This window comes from Urocitellus parryii, chromosome 5, assembly GCF_045843805.1.
Source record: "Urocitellus parryii isolate mUroPar1 chromosome 5, mUroPar1.hap1, whole genome shotgun sequence".
NCBI classification, from domain to species: Eukaryota; Metazoa; Chordata; class Mammalia; order Rodentia; family Sciuridae; genus Urocitellus; species Urocitellus parryii.
The window spans coordinates 193078016-193096161 of NC_135535.1; the positions used below are offsets into that span (position 1 = coordinate 193078016).

The 18146-nt window shown below is 43.0% G+C and overlaps 1 protein-coding gene across 6 annotated transcripts in view; it reads left to right on the top strand.

Moving 5' to 3' along the window:
* Positions 1 to 537: 537 nt before the first annotated feature.
* Rbm20 (RNA binding motif protein 20) overlaps positions 538 to 18146 on the top strand; it is a 185470-nt gene continuing 167861 nt past the window's right edge. For 2 of the 6 annotated variants that reach the window (XM_077799023.1, XM_026389175.2), the window contains exon 1: positions 885 to 2040. In XM_077799023.1, the coding sequence (XP_077655149.1) occupies positions 1920 to 2040 (121 nt within the window). In that variant the 5' untranslated portion in view covers positions 885 to 1919. Of the gene's footprint in view, positions 2041 to 18146 lie in introns of all 6 variants that reach the window. The other 4 variants (XM_026389172.2, XM_026389171.2, XM_077799024.1 and 1 more) reach the window with 4 other exon arrangements.

The window sequence follows — 18146 nt, forward strand, 5'->3', positions numbered from 1 at the left end:
GGAGGTCGAATATGGGGTTTTATGGAAATCTTAGTCAAGACTTAGCAATAGAAATTGAAGACAACAGAGGAACCAATCATTCAGGAAACCAGTCAACACTTTTGTTCCTACACCTCAGCCCCGTTTCCTTGGACAAATCGCCCCAACCTGCTCACTTGTAAAACGGGAACAGCGGGCAATCCCTATTCACTTGAGATTTGTTTGTTTTTGTTTTGAGGGTGAGGGCGAGACTCAATTTTCTGAACTGTGATCTGATCTTCATGAATATAAAGAATTGATAATATAATTTTACTTGTCAGAGGAGGGAGAAAAAGGTGAGGGAAGGAAGGGAAGAGAGAGAGAGGAGGAGAATGTCCCAGAGACCCCAGGTAGAATGGCAGAAATGAAGAGGAGCAGGCATAGATCTTCCTGAGGCTGGATTGGAAGTTCCAGCAGAGCCCAGGAAACACTCCTCTGGGAATTCAATAGTTGCTGGGTCTGAGACTAATCTCCAGAATTTCCCTTTTCGTGGCGATGGGATGATGGCGACATTGCTTCAGCACCCCAGCAAACTCCTTTCTAGGCCGTGGGGCCGCCCGGTGTGCGCTCTGGCTTCCCGGGTAGCGCGACACGCTTTTCTCCGCTGCCCGGGGTTGCGCGTCGGGGTAGTAACGTCTGTGAGTACGACGGCCAGTAAGAAGCCTATGGAAGGCCACTTCCCCTGGTCTTTGTCCAGCTACTAGACGTTTCTGCGGGACCAGGTGCTTCCTCAAGCACACACCGGAGCCCAAAGATATTAAGCTGCACCTGCGGGGTGGCTCCTGGGCCTTTAAAGGCGCGCTTTGTCCACGCCTACAGCTGAGCCCTCGGGTGCACAGGTGGACGTGCGCACCAGGGTTCCTGAGCAACTAACAGAAGTTCAGAGGCGGTGATGGTGGACGCACGACGTCTGAGAACGCTCTCCTGGACAACTTTTGTGTTCCCACTGAGATGTGGCCAATAAGTATCAAGTATAGAACGTCTGCTTGATTTTGGTTTTGCGCTTGCGGGATGTTTTCAGTGAAGAGAAAAAGAAACGAGGACATCCACGACAGCCGCTACGGCTGCTTCGGGGACCCCTGAAATGAGCAGCTGGAATTGCCAATTTGGAGAGCCCCCGGGGCCTGGTCATCTAAGACCGGAAGTTACAGATCCCACCGGCCTGGGAGAGGGTCCGGATATTTATTTTAAGAAGTCCCAGTCCCTCAAATGCGAGTGGCGCTGGCGGGAGTCCAGCCGCACGGGAAGATGCCAAGCCCAGCGCACCAGCGATGCGCACGGACGCCCCGGGCCTCAGTCCTCTCCGCTTGGCCGGAGGGGTGCCAGGCCTCGCGCGCCGTTCCCAGGGACAACCGGGAGGCCTCGCTGCTCCCGGGAGAAGCGAGAGCGCGGCGGCGGGCCGCTGGCTGGCGTGCGTTTCGCCTTCTCACGCCGTGGGCTGCGCTGCGGAGCACCAGGCTCGGGACCGGAGGGCGCACAGTGGCGGGTGGCGCGCGCCGCGCTCTCTCCCAGATCGCTGAGCCTAGAGTTAGCGGGTTGAGCTTCTCCGGCCACCCCAGCGTCCAGCGGCCCCTGGCCGCCAAGCTGCTCCGGTCGGCCGGGAGACGCCCCCTGTCCCCCGCCCCCGCTTGGCACTGCAGGCTGAGCGGGAGCGGCGGGAGGCGGAGGAGGCGGCGCCGCCGGGACTGCCTCCTCCCCTCCCCTCTCGTCTCCTCCCCGCGCCACCGAAAAGGACAAGGGGACTAGGCACGGGGACCCCGGCCAGAGAGCGCCCGTGCCCTGGGACCGCCCCTCTCTCGCGTTCCCTCGCCGCGAGCCCGGGTGGGTCTCGCCCCGTATGGTGCTGGCGGCACCCATGAGCCAGGACGCGGACCCCAGCGGTCCGGAACAACCGGACAGAGATGCCTGCGTTGTGCCTGGTGCCCAGGCGTCCTCGGCGCCCCCGGGCCCGCGAGGGATGCAGCCGCCGCCTCCGCCGCCTCCGCCGCCTCCCCAAGCCAGCCTACCCCAGATCATCCAAAAGTAAGAGAAGCGAGAAGGGAGCCGGGACGCTTGGTGCGCTTGGGACCCGCCGGGGGCACCTTCTTTGTGGCTTCATCTCGGGTCCCTGCTGAACCTCGCGTGGCCCCCTTGCGTTTGAAGTTTTCTAGCTCACTCTATAGGGTGCCATTCTGGCTGGCTGTGAGGTTGGGGAGAAAGGAGCAAAGTTATTTGGGGGAAATACTTTTGTTTTTCCTGATCCCCTCTCTTTTCGGCGATGTTACTTGACTATTTTGAACTAAAGTAGTTCAAATTGGGGGAAAATGGCCCAGGGACTGTTTTTCATCTTTCTGGTCCTCAGAGGCCTCTGGAATGTATGGGGAGTTGAGAGTGAGTGTGCCCGTGCGTGAGGGTGTGGAAGTGAAATGCTTTTAAGAACGAAAACCACCCTGAATGGTGGCCTGGAGTCAACCAGTGACTTTGGGGTGGGAAAGGAGACCAGGGCTTGTAAACAACTTATTTGGCTTTGCCCCGGAGTGTAGACACTTTTCAAGAAGGGCCTTGAGAAGGGCTCTGGGCCGCAAAACAGTTTTCCATTAATATTACCCTCTTGTGACTCGGGTGAACTGTGCGACTTGGGTCGTGAATTTCAATGTCGTCCCAATGCGTGAGTAGGTTGGGATGGTCAGGGGGTTCTGAGAAGCTCTTTCAGCCCATTTGGGAAACGTAAAGTAAAAATGGTGTGTTTTGTTTTCTTCCTTCTGGAGACTTTGACAGTTCCAGGCCTAGAATGCTGGTTTATTTGAAGGATCTTTATTTTCATAAAAGTTTAGTCAGCTAGTGACGATGTCCTCAATACTAGTTTAAGAAGCATAGGAAAGTGAATGGTGAGCGCTTTGGGGAAACTAAGCGAAACTCAATAATTGCAAAAAGTACAGCAAAAACCTGTCGCATGGAGCAGAGCATACGGAGCTGCTGTATTGATGCTGGGAATTGCGTAAACTGATTAAAATGTAGCAAGAGATGTAACCAGTGAGGGGTGTAAGGGGAAGCAAATAGCAGTGAAATATTTATGGTCTTGAACACTGACTTATGTAATAGAGTGAAAATTCAAGTTTGACATCAATAATGCTGGTTTCATATTTCAGGACAAAATGGTTCCCTATCTATTGGCTGGAATATTAAAGCTCCTTTTATTTTTAAAGCTTTTTGCTTTAAAAACTTGCTATTTTATATAACCTTCCACCACTAACAGTTTCCAACTATTTAAAATGGAAATATTTCATGTTGTTGTTATTTTGCAAATTATTTCAGCGAACACTAAATATGATTGATGGTTTATGTAACTCATTACTTGACATAGCTCTTTAGTCCTTAAGATAAATATAAACCAAGAGAGAAAAAAAGAACTATTAAAAATATAAATTCTACTTACTGAAAATAAATCTACTTTGACCAATTATTAGTTTGGAAACATTCGATGTGCTTCTCACCCAGCCACTGCCTTGTGCCTTGAAATTACAAAGGGAGCTCATGGATATTACTTTGGTATTGTAATTACCCTGGATTTTTCTATCACTTGTTCTTAAGTAGGAGAAAACTAGGAACTTTATATTCACAGAAAAATCTTTGTAGATGGGTGTCTGATTATGAAATGATGCAAGATAGAAAATAAGTGCCATTTCGTGGAATTTAACATAGATTTTAATTACTTCCTATAAAAAAATGTCTCCCCCATTTAGAAAGCTCTGCCTCTGGACTCTCTTATTTTAAAAGATAGAACTGAGCTTTTCAAAGATGGCCCCCTTTGCTTCCAGTCCAGGATGGAGAGCTGAAGGAGCTCCTTAGGGCTCTGTCTTGTTTTGCATTGGTGACAGATTGGTGTTCAAGGCCAGTGAATGTGCCCATGGGATTTGATGTTCGGGGGCTTATGTTTCAGAGTCTTTCTTTATAAGGGTGATTTGGGGCTTGTGCTCCCCTCGGTACCCATTGAAATTCCGCTGGAACCAGGCGCAACACGGCAAATGCTTTGCAGGTCCATCTTTAATGCGCTGAAACTTGAGCAGCTTATTTTGAAACCACGTTTGCATAATTTAATCTGAGCAACCATTTTTATGTAGTTATGAGGTGCCGTTTGCACCAGCCATCTTTGAGAAAATGTAGCGGGGAGACTGTCCTCAGCCGCAAAAGGAGTTGTCCGCCTCTGGGTTTAGAGATTTTCATGAGCTAAAGCTTTGGATGAAGTTCTTTTCTAGTGAAACATATATTAAATATTATTAGGAATCACTAGTTTTTTCTAGTTATTTCAGTCATTATGTAATGTGTAAGAGGAGAAGTTTTGATCTCTTTCAAAATGATGGACACATCAATCTTCATGTAGTATACAAAGCGTTTAAGGATTACAAGACTCTTTTTCACTTCTTAAGGTCTGTTATGCTGTTTTTTATTAGTAATGGCTTTCATTTGGGGTGAAGTCAATGACTTTGGTAAAAACACTGTAACGATCGTAAAAAAAAAACGATTCCTGTCCAGGTGCATTGTATTTGGTCTTAAGAGAACTGCCCGAATACCGAACATAAGTAGCTAAACAGTTAGGTACCACGGTGAATAATGAGACTGGTTTGGGTGTTTGTTTTACTAAAGTCAGTCTCAGTGCTTATGAAGATTGCATCTACAGTGAATTTCTGCAAGGTGCTTTTCTAATCAGGAATATTTAGTTTTTTTATCATTGCATTCTTAGTTTCAGTTAAGGATTATATGCACCCATTGTATTCCTAGCTTTGGTTGAGGAATAACTGACCCTTAATTAAAATTAGCATACCTGTAAAGATTATCCACCAGATTATAGACACACATGACTAACATCTTGTACAATTTTTATTTGAAATATGTATACTCCAAATTGCCAGTCTGGAGGTATTATTGTAGATAATGTAAAACCTTTTATTGAGCTTTTTGGGCAACAGGAAATGAGAGCTTAGGAGGAGATTTGGGATGAGTTTAGAAAATTAGAATGGAGGATTTAAAAATTATATATTTTCCATGCTAGCAGAGGTAAGATGAAACATTGGTGTTTGTTGGTATTTTATAAGGATGTATCTCTTCAAACATTAATGATGTTTTACTTCCAAAATGATTTTACTTGAATTGTGTGCTTTAAAAGCAAACTTAACCCTAATGTATAGGAAGTCACTTATTAATCTTGAGAAGCACCAGGTATTTACATTTCAGATTGCAGGTTTTAAAATATTTATCGAAATGGAAACAGAGTCACTCAATTCTGTGTGAAATGTTGAAGTCAGCTGTCAAGACAGGACTACAAAGTGTGCCAGTAATCATGCTGAAAATTAAGCACACACATACCTTTTATGAAGTGAACCACATAAGTGATTTTCCTAAATTATTTGATTTGCAGGCAATGTATTCCTGATTCATTGATGGCATCAGATTGCATATTTGAGCACAGATGACTTATTTTTTTCCTTTCCACATCATTTTATAAGCAAATAAACAATTATAAAAATAGAAAAAGTTTTGGTTTAGCATTTGGTAGATAGTATCACCTGTGTGCTAGTGTTGGTTTTTTTGGAAGACACAAAACCAGCTATGAAATTCTGCATAGCGTTAGATTGTTGCTGTCTGTTTGCAGAACACTTCCCTGACGCAAAATAGAAAATGCTACAAGTAGCAACTCTGATTTCAGATAATTTTACAGACATCCTGCATTCAGAGGGATTTCCATATAACTATTAGGGGTGATGTCCACTCACCTGATGGACATACTGACAGTTACATCCAGAATCAGAGAGAAGGAATAAGAATTTGCTAAAAAGGGATATTACCTCACGCTCATATTTGGTCCTTTTCTGGAAAGAGGATAGAATTTCTAACATCTGTGCCAGTTTCTAACATCAGTTTGAGCCCCCTGCCTCCCCTTTCTAAGGGGGAAATAAGAATACACTTGTAGAAGGAATTTTGAAAATTTTAAACACCATCTTAAACTGCACAAGCATTCTGCAGGGGGAAAACATCTGAGAGGATTAAGTGTTTACTGAAATGGGAGGAGGGAGGGTGGGCTTTTCTTAGTATTCTGAAAAATGTATTTGCTTCCCTTGAAGGCCTCTTTCATGTATTTTTTTTTTTTAAAGAAATTTTGCTGGAGAGTTTGTAGCGATAAGTATTTTTAGATAGTGCATATAGCTTTCCAATTATGAGTTTTTCTCAAATTGCCCAAGAGATCAGTATTATGAAATGTAGTACATTATTCCCATTAGTCACAGTAAATGTCTCTACATATGGTGCACACAGAGCAGTTCTAACCCCAGTGCTACAGGAGGAAAAAAAGAAAATTTTGATTTCCTCTTTTATTCTTCTGTCAACTTCCTATGCTGCCTCCTTCTAGCAGTTTATCAAATTGATAATTTAAAAAGTCAAAAGTTGTTCCTTGGCATGTGAATTCTGATCTGTTTAAGATTTTTTTTTGCCTATCCTGATAGTCATCAGGGGGGAAAAGTCCCCAGCCAGGATTGGCTCACAGTGAAACGATCCCACATTATCCAGTTTCTCTCTCCCCTTGATTTATTTTTCTTGTGACTGTAGGTTCTTAACTTCAGTTTAAACTAATATTTCTTCCCTGCCCAGACAGCCAGGTTTCAAGTAAACAAATGGAGATAGCTTAATTCACAGCTTTGGTAAACAAAAATATACAAAGTCTAACCAAAGGACCGAACTTAAGATGCTCTAAACTAAACATGGAAATTAAGACTGGAAATAAATGCGGTAGTGGAGTTGAAACTCCACTACCTCCAGGATCCCCTGTCTCCTCATGAGTCCTGTTCCCCGACCAGACAAAGGCTTGACGCAATCTTCCTGTACCACAAAATGCTACTTAATGGGATTTTAATTTCTGGCCACAGTAACGACTTAGTTTGGGATGACCTAATATTCTTTTGTATATTTTAACAGGGATAGTTGCTGTGAATCCATGGTGGATGTGAAGGTCTGGTTGCATTGTTTTAGAACTGAGTGTTGAAAAGTTTTGCCAAAAGTAAGATGAATTCCAGAATTCAAGCAAGGAGGGTAAATTTGTAGGAAAGAGACCATGGTTCTTCTTTTCCTGGTTAATGAACCTTCCCTGATCTTGGTAATACGTGTTATCCTGCATGCTCATAGTGTTCATATCGCTCTTTCCCACTGGTGGGTAGATGGGGAAATCCTGCTTCTAATTAGGAAGGCACATTTTGAATCAGGAATGTGAGTTTGGTTTTTAACACCACACATGGGCTCAATGGGTGGTCACTGTTTAAAATCCCACCCAACTGAGGAGTTGTACAAAGTTTTAGTCTTTGACAAGTTTGGGGACCAGTCATCACTGCCAGCTGTTTGAGGAGGAGGTGGAAGGGAAAGACCCTGCCTGCCCCCTCCCCCAACTATTTTTGTTCCCGTGTTTCTGCTATGTTGCAACTATCCATCTGATATGCTGAAGTCTTTACAGTGGTGGGAGTTACAGTCGAATTAATCGATCCCCCTCTTTCCTACAACTCCTGCTGGATTTTATAAGTCAGTCCCCCGATGGTTTACAAGGCCAGTTTTCCAACTTGCTGACAGCATATCTGTAGGGGAGATGGCACGTATAAACGCTAATGTACTTTAGGGGCAAAAAGAGAGCAGCAAGGCAACTTGCATGAGGACGTGTTAATCTGCAGCTCAGTTTGCAGAATAAATCTTCCCATGTGCTCAGAAACAGAAGACTGGGCATCATGCATGTGTGTAGGGGGGTTATCACCCCATGGAGATGGTTTTCATGCCGCTTTTCCTGACTTTTATGTGGGATGTGCTTTAAGGATGCACCAGGACCATCTGTGGCTGACTTTTTTTGCACCTGCTTTCTCTCGGTCACACTCATGACCCGTCAGCTCCCGGTTGTCACTTTTCTCTGTGTTCCAACCTGGAAAACCGCACTAGAGGCTTTTCTGGACACCTTTAATAATTCTCAGTTTTGCAACTTTCCTGTAGGCTCTTTCCCAAAAGGTGTTTTTGAGTTTTGTTAGACTAATCCTTAAGCCTGACCTTCAGGGGTGGGAGAATACAAGGTAAAATTATATTTTAAGCATGCTTTAATTTCTCTCTCTCCCTTTTTTTGGGGGGGGGTTAGGGGGAGGCTTATTATGAGTTCATGATTAAACAAAACGATTTAGGATCTGCCTGACATTATTGGGTATAAAATGAGTGTCTTCGCTTTAAATTAATTTTTCAATTTCTGGCAAGGAGGGTCAGAGAGGGAAAAACCCTGGACTGAGAGTGGGTGACCTGGACAAGCCAAATTAACCTTCTTAATCCAGCCTCTCCAGGGGTTGGAAATGATGGATGGTAACCTCTTCCAAAACTCACATGAGGTGAGTGTTCAGGAGAATTGCTGAGTGATCATCAATGAAGAATGGCTTTCTTTGCATCCCTCCCCCTGTGATAGAGAATATGATTCTCTGAAGTTTAATTCCAGCCATGGGTGTCGGTACATGTTTGTGACATGGACCACCCATGAAAACAACCGCCACAAGAAGAATTAAATACTTTCTCCAGGATTTGCAAAGAATATTTGGATCGGGGACATGATTTAAAGTCAGAAGAGTAGATGATAATGTCAGTGAAAAGAGGCATTTGAAATGGTTTTCTAATCTTTATAATGGGAGGTATAAAACAATTATTTTGGAGTATTGCTCATTTTGCAATGTTAAAGTAAATCCTTGGATTTATAAAAACAATACAGTTTTCAATTTAGGAGACAGTTCCAGTGATTTTCATGTATCTGAATTGGATGTATTATGGGCAGGCGGGAATGTATTTGGCGAAGTTATCGGTTTTAAAGGCAGAAATGTGTATGTACAAGCCACCAAGTGTGATAGGATCCTGGCTGAGCCTGAACTCCAAAAACAGTGGCGCTTGCTGACAAAAGTGGCACTTGCACTTGCCTAAAGTGGCCCTGAAAACTCTTTTCTGTCTTGCAGAGATTGTGTTTATCCCAAAGCTGGGCCTCAGGTTTTGGGGTGGGCTCACTGAATCAAGAGACCAAAGGAATGTTTCCAGAGCTTCTGAAGGACAGGGGTCCTGGCCAGAGCTGTGTGCTCCCCAGCTAGCAGGGAATAGAGAAAAGTTATTTGACTTTGAGATATTTTTTAAACCTTGCCTGAAAAGGGAGACTAGTTGTGTGATTAAATCTTGACATACAGACTTTCAGTCATGTTCATAAATGAGGATATAAATATGGAAGGATATTTATGGCAACATTGTCTAGAAGAGCAAAAAATTGGAAACTACCTAAATATTTCTCAGTTGGGAAAATAAACGGTGTCTGTACAATATCATGTACCAGTTAGCCACTAGAATGATGTTAACTTTTATTGATATGAAGAGAGGACCTTATACTATCGTTAACTAAAAACAATTACACACAGCATGTATTCAAGGATTTTATGTTCGTTTTTTAAAAAATGTGTATGAGTGTATGTGTCAGCACTTTCAAGCTTGGAAAAGTAGCTATAGAACAAATATAAAAATGTGGACCATGGTTCTAACTCTGGGTGGTACAATGTAGTGGTTTATCTTATTTTCTTCCATATATATATTGTTTTTTCATTGCATGTTATTGCAATCAGAAAAAAAAAATACTTCTATGTTTAAAAACAAAACAGAGTAGACATTTCACATTGGTACCGCACTGTCTTCAACATAGTGCCACCCTTTAGCATCTTGGAAGGCCTCTGAGAGCTGTTTTAGCCCACCCTCCGGGTTTTCTAAGTAAGGCAAATGAACATCAGAGAGGCCAGTTGAACTGTTTAGAGTCACACAGTGTTGAGGCTGAGATGAGAATCCCCAGCTTCTCATCTGTTATTTTTTCTGCTAGGCTCTCCTTTGTCTGCCTGGAAATGGAGGAGAGAGAAGCGAAGGCCATTTGTCAGTTAATCATTTATCTTCAGACTCTCATCTGCTCATGCGCCCTGCATGACTGAGAAGAGCACCCTTGGGTGTGTCATGTCCTCCCTGTGCTGTGCTCCTGCCCCCACGTGGCAGGATCCCGGGTCTCTTCAGGGCATCTCATGCTCTGTCTTCCTGCCAAACAGAAGCTGAGCATCACATTTTCTCCTCGGCTCATCGTGGTTCAAGGTTACTTTATTCTGGGCCTTAATAGGGAAAAACCCAAGATCTGCTTTCCTTTCATACACAGAAGCATCCTCTCGACACCCTTGAAACTATGGTGGAAATATGAACCTTTTAAAGTATAACAACATAGCTAATACTTACATTAAAGGGAGTAAAACACATTTACTTCTCAGTCCCGAGCCAGCGACAGGAATGCCTGTTAGTGTGTCTGTCACCTGCCCATCGCTCACTCTGCTTTGAATGGGTTTCCATTAAGGGTGTACTTTTGACTATATTATACCTTCCTTTTAGAGAGCGATGCTTGCGTTCTTGTTTGCTCTTGGGCATTCTCTCTCCTATTTCTTCCCCTGAACTATTTGAAAATAAGTTACATAATGATGTTGTTATATCGGAGGAAACTAGTCTCATTTAAATTTTAGCTAACAAACGCTAGATTTTTAACTTTTTCTGAATTTTCAGAACAATGTCTGTCTTGACAGGAGTCTCACCCCCCATTCAGTTCCTCGGTGCCTTTATTCCAGGAATCTCTTTCTTTTACCTATCAGATGCATCCACCTTTTTGTGAAGGTGTCAGAGATTCCAGCCAGTTGTCCCACAGCATGCACAGGGACCTGGAGTCTGTTGTTTCCTTATCCAGGTTCAGGGTGGCGCTTTGGCAGTGATGCACCACGGGTGATGTACATCTGAGTGTGATCCCTGGCTAACAGGGTAATCCCCTGCTCTCTCCATTGTAAAGGGACATTTTTCTCTGTGATTGTAAGTGGTCTGTGGGGTGGTACTATGAAGCCTGTGGATATTCTGTTTCCCAACAAACTTTCTAGTGTTTTTTTTTTCTTTTAATTGGACCAAATTAAAAAAAAAAAGTACTTCCAATGTAACATGTGGAACTAGAAAGATTGATAAATATCACCTTAGAATAGATGAATTTGGATTTATAGTTTAATTTGAACAGCTTTGCAAATATGTTTGCATTCTACCCGCCTATAGATATTAGCTTGAGTCTCTAGATTTTTCCATTTCTGACTTGAAGGGGTTCAACTGATGGGCCAGCCACTTGCCACTTAACTCCTGTAGGAAGCTGCAGTGCTGTTTTAATGTCCGTACAGGGTGACTATAAATCCCTTTTAATGGCAGGAAGTGTGCGAGTGTATTTTTTACTAGGTCGTGAGATTTTGGGGGCATCTTCTTGAAGCAGTGTTGGGTTTCCTTGTAGAAATCTTTTATCTTCTTTTTCAAGAGCACTATATGAAACTAACTTTAAAAATGACTGATGACCTGCCCCCGGTGGCCTCAACCAGCGAGTCCGGGAGCCGGTCGGTGAGTAGCAGTTTATTCATGCTTTTTAGATTTAAGTTACACATCTATTTTTGCCTGTTCCCGTTTGGTACTCTTATTTTCATACACAAAATGTGTACAGGTTGGGAAAATGGTGTGGAGGGGCAAAAGGAATCAGGAGCAGGCTCCTGCTGCTCCGTGCTCTAGATTCAGCTTTGCTTCTACCAACTGGGAGCCTCAGTGTTCTTATCTGCAAAAGGGAACCGTAGTAAATAGCAACTAACCTTTTGCTGAGTGCTTCCTGTGTGTCAACTCCCGTTCTAAGCACTCTATGTGTGTTTAATCTAACTTGGCAATTTAATCCAACAATAATCTATGAAGTACTATTATTCTCCCCATTTTACAGATGAGGAAATGGAGCCCCCAACTTCACAAGGACTCAGAAAAGCTAAGAAAATAGTATTTATTAAAAAACTGGTGGAGCTGGGCTAGGAATGGAGATTGTTATGTAAATTCATTTCTATGTAAATATCTTTCCTTAAGAGAATTTATAGAAAATCTATCATGAAGAAAAGACAGGAAAAAATATGTTAAAATAAATTTGAAGTAGGTCAAGTTTAATTTGAGACAAACTAAGCAATCCAATGAAAAAATTTTTTTTCCTTTTTTCTTCTTTTTAGCTTTAAGTGTGCCTTTCTGTTTAAAGTGAAATCCATATCCCAATTTAAATTCCATGAGCAAATCCGACTCTGGCATTTGATTCACGGTCTTACTTTGCTTGTTATGCATGTTAGGTCAGACCTGAATTTGATGCTCACAGAGAGTATATAAACACTTATAATCCTCTCAGCATGTGCTAAAATAATAACAGATATGATAGTTTGATTTGCAAAGTGAGCATCTGCCAAGTTCTACCAGATCATTTTTGAACCAATTCAGAAAACCAGGATTCAGCAATGATTAGAGTGTCTCAGGGTCCTATTAATAGCAAGAGGCATTCCTGTGCTGAAACCTGGCCACCCAGAGCTCTGTTGGTCTCCGTCGGACAAGCTTCTTGAGCTGCCTTTGCAGACATGGTTACAGGTGCTCTTTTGCTTGAAGAAACAGTGGTATGTAAAGCCAGATGGAAGAGAATCAATGAATTAGGAAAAGATTGATTGCTTTTGATCTGCAGAAGGGTTTATAGTAAGAGCCAGTGAAACAGTGAGTTCCTCAATGTATTGTAAGTAGCAATTCAAAAATTCTGTTACTCAGAGATGCAGTGATAATTTATAAAACTTTAAATTTTTTTTCAGTATAACAGAGATATAATTGAAGTACACCAAACTACACGTCATCAAACAATTAAGATAATAAACATTTTTTACCACCCTCAAAATTTCTTCATGCTCTTTGTCCTTCCCTCTCCTTCCTGACCATTACTTTCTGTCAGTACAGATTAGTTTGTATTTTCTGGAATTTTATAAAAATGAATCAAAACATATACTTTTTGAGGGGGGGAACTGGGCTTCTTTCAATCAGCATGATAATTTTGGGGAAGATTTTTTTAAAAAATTGTGATAAAAATACATATAACATTTCTGTGTTAGTTCATTTTCTGTTGCTATAACAAAGTACCCAAGACTGGTTACTTCATAAAGAAAAGAGGTTTATTTGGCTAACAGGTCTGGAGGCTGAAAGGCCAAGATCTGGAGGCTGAAAGGCCAAGATCTGGAGGCCTCATTGGTTTGGCTTCTGGTGAGGGCTCCCTTGGCTATGTCACCACAGGGCAGACAAGTGGAAAGGGAAAAACCTGCATACAGAAGATGGCAAATGTGTGAGGTGACCTCAATTTATAGCAACTTGTTCTTGGGAGAATGGACTAAAGTCCTAGGGGAACTATATTAGTCTCTTTTGAGTGCAGCACCCTTAATAACCTAATGACCTTTCACTAAGCCCCATCTCTTAAAGCTCCAGCAGCACAACAGAGCCACACTACCACACTGAAGACCAAGCTTCTAGGACATGAATCCTTGGAGGACAAACCACATTGGAACCGTAGCAATAACGTCTACCTTTTAGTATTTTGAAGTGTGTAATCTAGTGATGTCAAGTACGTTCACAGTGCTAGGCCACCATCACCACCACCTAGTTCAGTACGTTTTACCACCCCAAAAGGAAAACCCATACTTTTTAATCGGTTACTTCCCATCTCTCCCCAGCTCCTGAAAACTAATCTACTTCTGTCTCTGTGATCTTGCCTATTCTGGGTATTTCAGATAAGTGGGATCACACAACAAGTGGCCTTTTCTGTCTGACATCTTCTGCTTAGCATCATCTGTACTGTGGTGTGTATCTGTACGTGATTCCTCTTTATTGCTGAATGATATTCTGTTGATTGGTAGCAGTTTGTTTATCCATTCACCGGTTAGTAGACATTTGGGTTGTTTCCATCTTTGACTATTGTGAATTGTGCTGCTATGAACATTTGTGTATAGTTTTTAAACATCTGTGTTTAGTTCTTTTGTGACTCTATCTTGGAGGGGAGCTGGTGGGTTATAGGTAACTCTGTTTAATTTATTGAGGAAGCTTCTAACTGCCTTCCAAAGCTCTGTGCCATTTTATATTTTCTCCATCAGTGAATGAAGATTCCATTTTCTCTACATCCCTGCTAACACTTGTTTTATTATTATTATTGCCACCCTAGTGGGCATGAAGTGGTATCTTGTGGTTTTATTTCACTAGTGATTAATGACATTGAGTTTCTTTTCATGTGCTTGTTGTCCATTTGTGTATTTTCTTCAGAGAAATGTTTATTCAAGTCTATCATCCATTTTTAAACTGAGTTGTTTGCATTTTTGTTGTGGAATTGTCAAGAGTTCTTTATAAATTCTCAATTCCAGCCCCTTACCAGATATATGGCTTGCAAATATTTTTTCCCATTCTGTAATTTTTCTTTTTGCACAATGATTTTGAAGCTACCTGGGTTGTTGCTTACATCAGAAGTCTGGGCCTGCCACGCTATGCCTGTGATTCCGGCTCCTCAGGAGGCTGAGGTGGGAGAATCTCAAGTTTGAGCGCAGCCTGGGCAACTTAGCAAGACCCTAAAAAATAAAATAAAAAATAAACATAAAAAAGGGCTGAGGCATAGCTCAGTGATAGAACACTTACCTAGCGGGTGTGAAGCCCTGCGTTCCCTCCCCAGGGCCTTCTTTTCCCCCTGCCAAATAGTATTCTGTTTATGGATGCAGCACAGTTGCTTATCCGTTCTTCTCCTGATGGACATTCAGCTTGTTTCCAGTTTTCCAGTTTGGGCTGTTGCAGATAAAGCTGGAGTGAACATTACTTTGCGAGTCTAGCATGTTGATGTAACCCTTCAAGGGATTTAAAGAGCACACACTTTTTCATCTTAGTCTTCAATCACTCCTTAGGTTAGTTTTGTTTTTAAATTTTCTTCCATTGATGTATCTTTCTCCTTTTTTTTTGTGTGTGTGTGTATGTGTGTGTGTGTGTGTGTGTGTGTACACGTACCAGGAATGGAACCCAGGGGCCCTTATCCATAAACCGCATCCCCAGCTCATTTTTGTATTTTACTTAGATACAGGGTCTTGCTGGGTTGCTTAGGGCTCTGCTAAGTTGCTGAGGCTGGCTTTGAACTTGTGATCCTCTTGCCTCAGCCTCCCGAGCCACTGGGATTATAGGCGTGGGCCCCTGCATCCAGCTCTTCCTCTGATGTTTTCATTTGACAAATAAGTATCACTATGAAAATTGGAGCACAAGGTGAATGAGACAATAAAACATAGAACTTCAAGCTCGAAGGGACCTGGAAGCCATCTGCTTCGGCTCTTGTTTTACAGAAGAGGGGACTGGGTATGGGGAGGAGCCCAGGTGGATTGGAGGCCAGGTAGCATTGGAGAAGTCCAATGGAGCAGGGTGGTCCTGCGCCTGTGGGGGTGACGCGGAATCTCTGCCCATGCAGCTCTACAGAAGCTGCAGTGCTGGGGGTGACCTGCGCATGTGTGCGGTGCTTTGTTTCCTCCTAGGTTATCCCTTTTAATCCTCCAGCAACCCTGTGAAGTAGGTAGGGATTAAGTAGCTAGTAGTGGCCCAGGGTCCCTTGGCCCATGACCCGAGAACCCAGGCTCAGGGCCAGGCCTTCCCTCTCCCTCCAACTTGCACTCCCTCCTCCCTTTCTTTGCCCCCTGCCTCCTCCGGCCAGGCCTGGCTCCTGACATTTCTTTTTCTACACCAGGGCAGCCTTCATCTTGTCCTCTGCTTGCTGAAAGCCCGATGGGGCTTCTCATTGCCTGGAGGTCAGGTTTCAGAATGCTTTCCAGAGCCTTCCAGATCTGCCCCTGCGTAGCCCTGCAGTCCTGTCGGGGCTGCCCTCCTGCTTCCTCTGCCTGCCTATGCCATCCTCTCCCTCCTCGACCAGAACATTCTAATTCATTCTGGTGGGTTCTCCTGAGCCCTTACCCCTTCCAGGAAGCTTTCCTTGACCTGGAGCATGGAGTACCGACCCCATGCTTCCCTCTGTCGGTCTCCCATAAAGACTCTGCAGGCAGGGTCAGTGCAGCCTCCGCCTGCTGAGGTCCCTGGTGCAGCTTGTTGAATACAGGGAGAATAAAGAGCTTCACTGCAGCCCGACTCTCCACCTAACTGACCTGGGGATGAGAAAAACTGCATGGGATGGTCTCACAGGTGAGAGTGGTCGTAACCCTGATGCCTGGGTTTCTCCAACTGGGGCTGCCTGTCTGAAAGACCAGATAGACATTTATGTTTGGAAACGCAGCATCCTGGGGACACAGATTCAGAAGGTCTGAAGCCTGAGCTCCACTGGCCCCACTGTGTGCCAAGGTAACTCCTGAACCTCCACAGGAGCCCGGAGACAACAGGCTCCTCTTTGATGTGGGGCTTGTTGTCACAACTGGTGACAAAACATAGGAACATGTATTGATAGGAATAAAGTCCTAGAATGGTAAGACCAAAGTAATTGAATGTACTGCAAGCATTTTTTGTTTGGGGAGTTTATTCTCAATTAAGTTTATAAATGGTACTAATTTGGGGGATACTAAGGAATTATAAGATAAATGTCTGATAATACAAAGCTAGTCTGCTGGTTTCTGATTGACAAGAGTGTAGTGAATTCTAAGTAAGCATTCATTGATGTAGAATATTGGTCAGAATATTATGTTTCATTGTTTGGACAACTGCCACATTGGAACAATTGCCAGGATTAAAATTGAAAATACAAGGACCAGAACACCTAGTTTAGTAGGGTTGGATTGTAAGATGCAAAGGGGAACAGGAAGCAGCATTCTGATTTGATATCAGGTGAGGTTATGAGCAGGATTTTTCCAGGCATCTTGAAAGATCTGGGGAAAATAAATCCCACTTCACTACTTAGGGTTTAAGTGGAAGTGGTACTAGGAAAAGAAGACCCAGAAAATCTTGAATTATATAGCAAGGGAAGGGTGAAATGGGATTTTTGTTTATGAAAATAGGTTCCTGATGGATTATTAGATCCTATTTCACAGAGAAAAAGAAGATGAACAATAACTAGGACTGAGATAATGAGTGCGAGATGAAGTGGAAAGTGAAGAGTTGAGTGATCATCAATACCAGGGGAGCTTTGTCAATAACGCTGCCCCTCCCACTCGGTCTTCCTTCTCCCAGGTTAGCATCAAACGTAACCTGACTTTCTGCTCCACGTGGTCATCCCCAGCCAGGGACCTAATCATGTATGTACAGGCAACTTCCAGGCTGAATTTCTTTCTGTGAGACTTGATCCAAAATAGGAGAAAGAGTAGTTAATAAGCATGTTGGAACTTTCCTTAAACCCTGCTGTATTAAAACTTTCAATGACAAAATCTTCTGCGTCACGGATAAGTCCTTAGCTAGCACTCTGCTTATTTTAAGCAATTTCTAAAAGAACTCAAGGCAGCTACAACACTGATACACTTCTTAGCTTTTTTTTAGTTTGTATTTATTTATTTATTTATTTTTATTTTTTAAAATTTTTTTTTAGTTATCAATCACCTTTATTTATATGCAGTGCTGAGAATCGAACCCAGGGCCTCACACATGCTAGGCGAGCACTCTGCTACTGAGCTATGACCCCAGCCCAAGTTCAGTGTATTTATTTTTGAATAAATAAATTTTATTTATTTTTGATTGAATCCAGTGGTGCTTAACTACTGAGCCACATCCCCAGCCCTTTTTATTTTTTTTTTGTTTTGGTAAGTTGCTTAGGGCCTTGCTAAGTTGTTGAGGCTGGCTTTGAACTTGTTTCAGCCTCCTGAGCCACTGGGGTTAGAAGAAGTGGGTGCCACCACACCCAGCCAAGATAATTCTCTATTATTGCCTTGGTATTTGTGATAATAACAGTTTGATGATGGCATTGATAATCGCAGGTGGCGGTGGCAGCCTAGAAAAAAGAGTTGCCTGAAAAGTAGTTCATTGCTCATGCAGTCAGACCTACTTGGACCACCTTATTTAAATTGCATCTCAGCCCGTCACTTCCTGGTCAAGTTCCCTTGCTGTGCTCTATTTTCTAACTGTTGTGTTCCATCAGATGTATGATGACTTATGTGTTTTACTTATCTGTTGTGCTTGTCTTGTCTGTTAGGTCCCATTTCAGTCTGCCCTCTCCACGTGAGCCTTAAAGTGGCAGGGGACTTTTATTCAGGGATTTACCTGCTAGCACCCAAGAAGAGTTTCTGGCACCTAGATGGGGC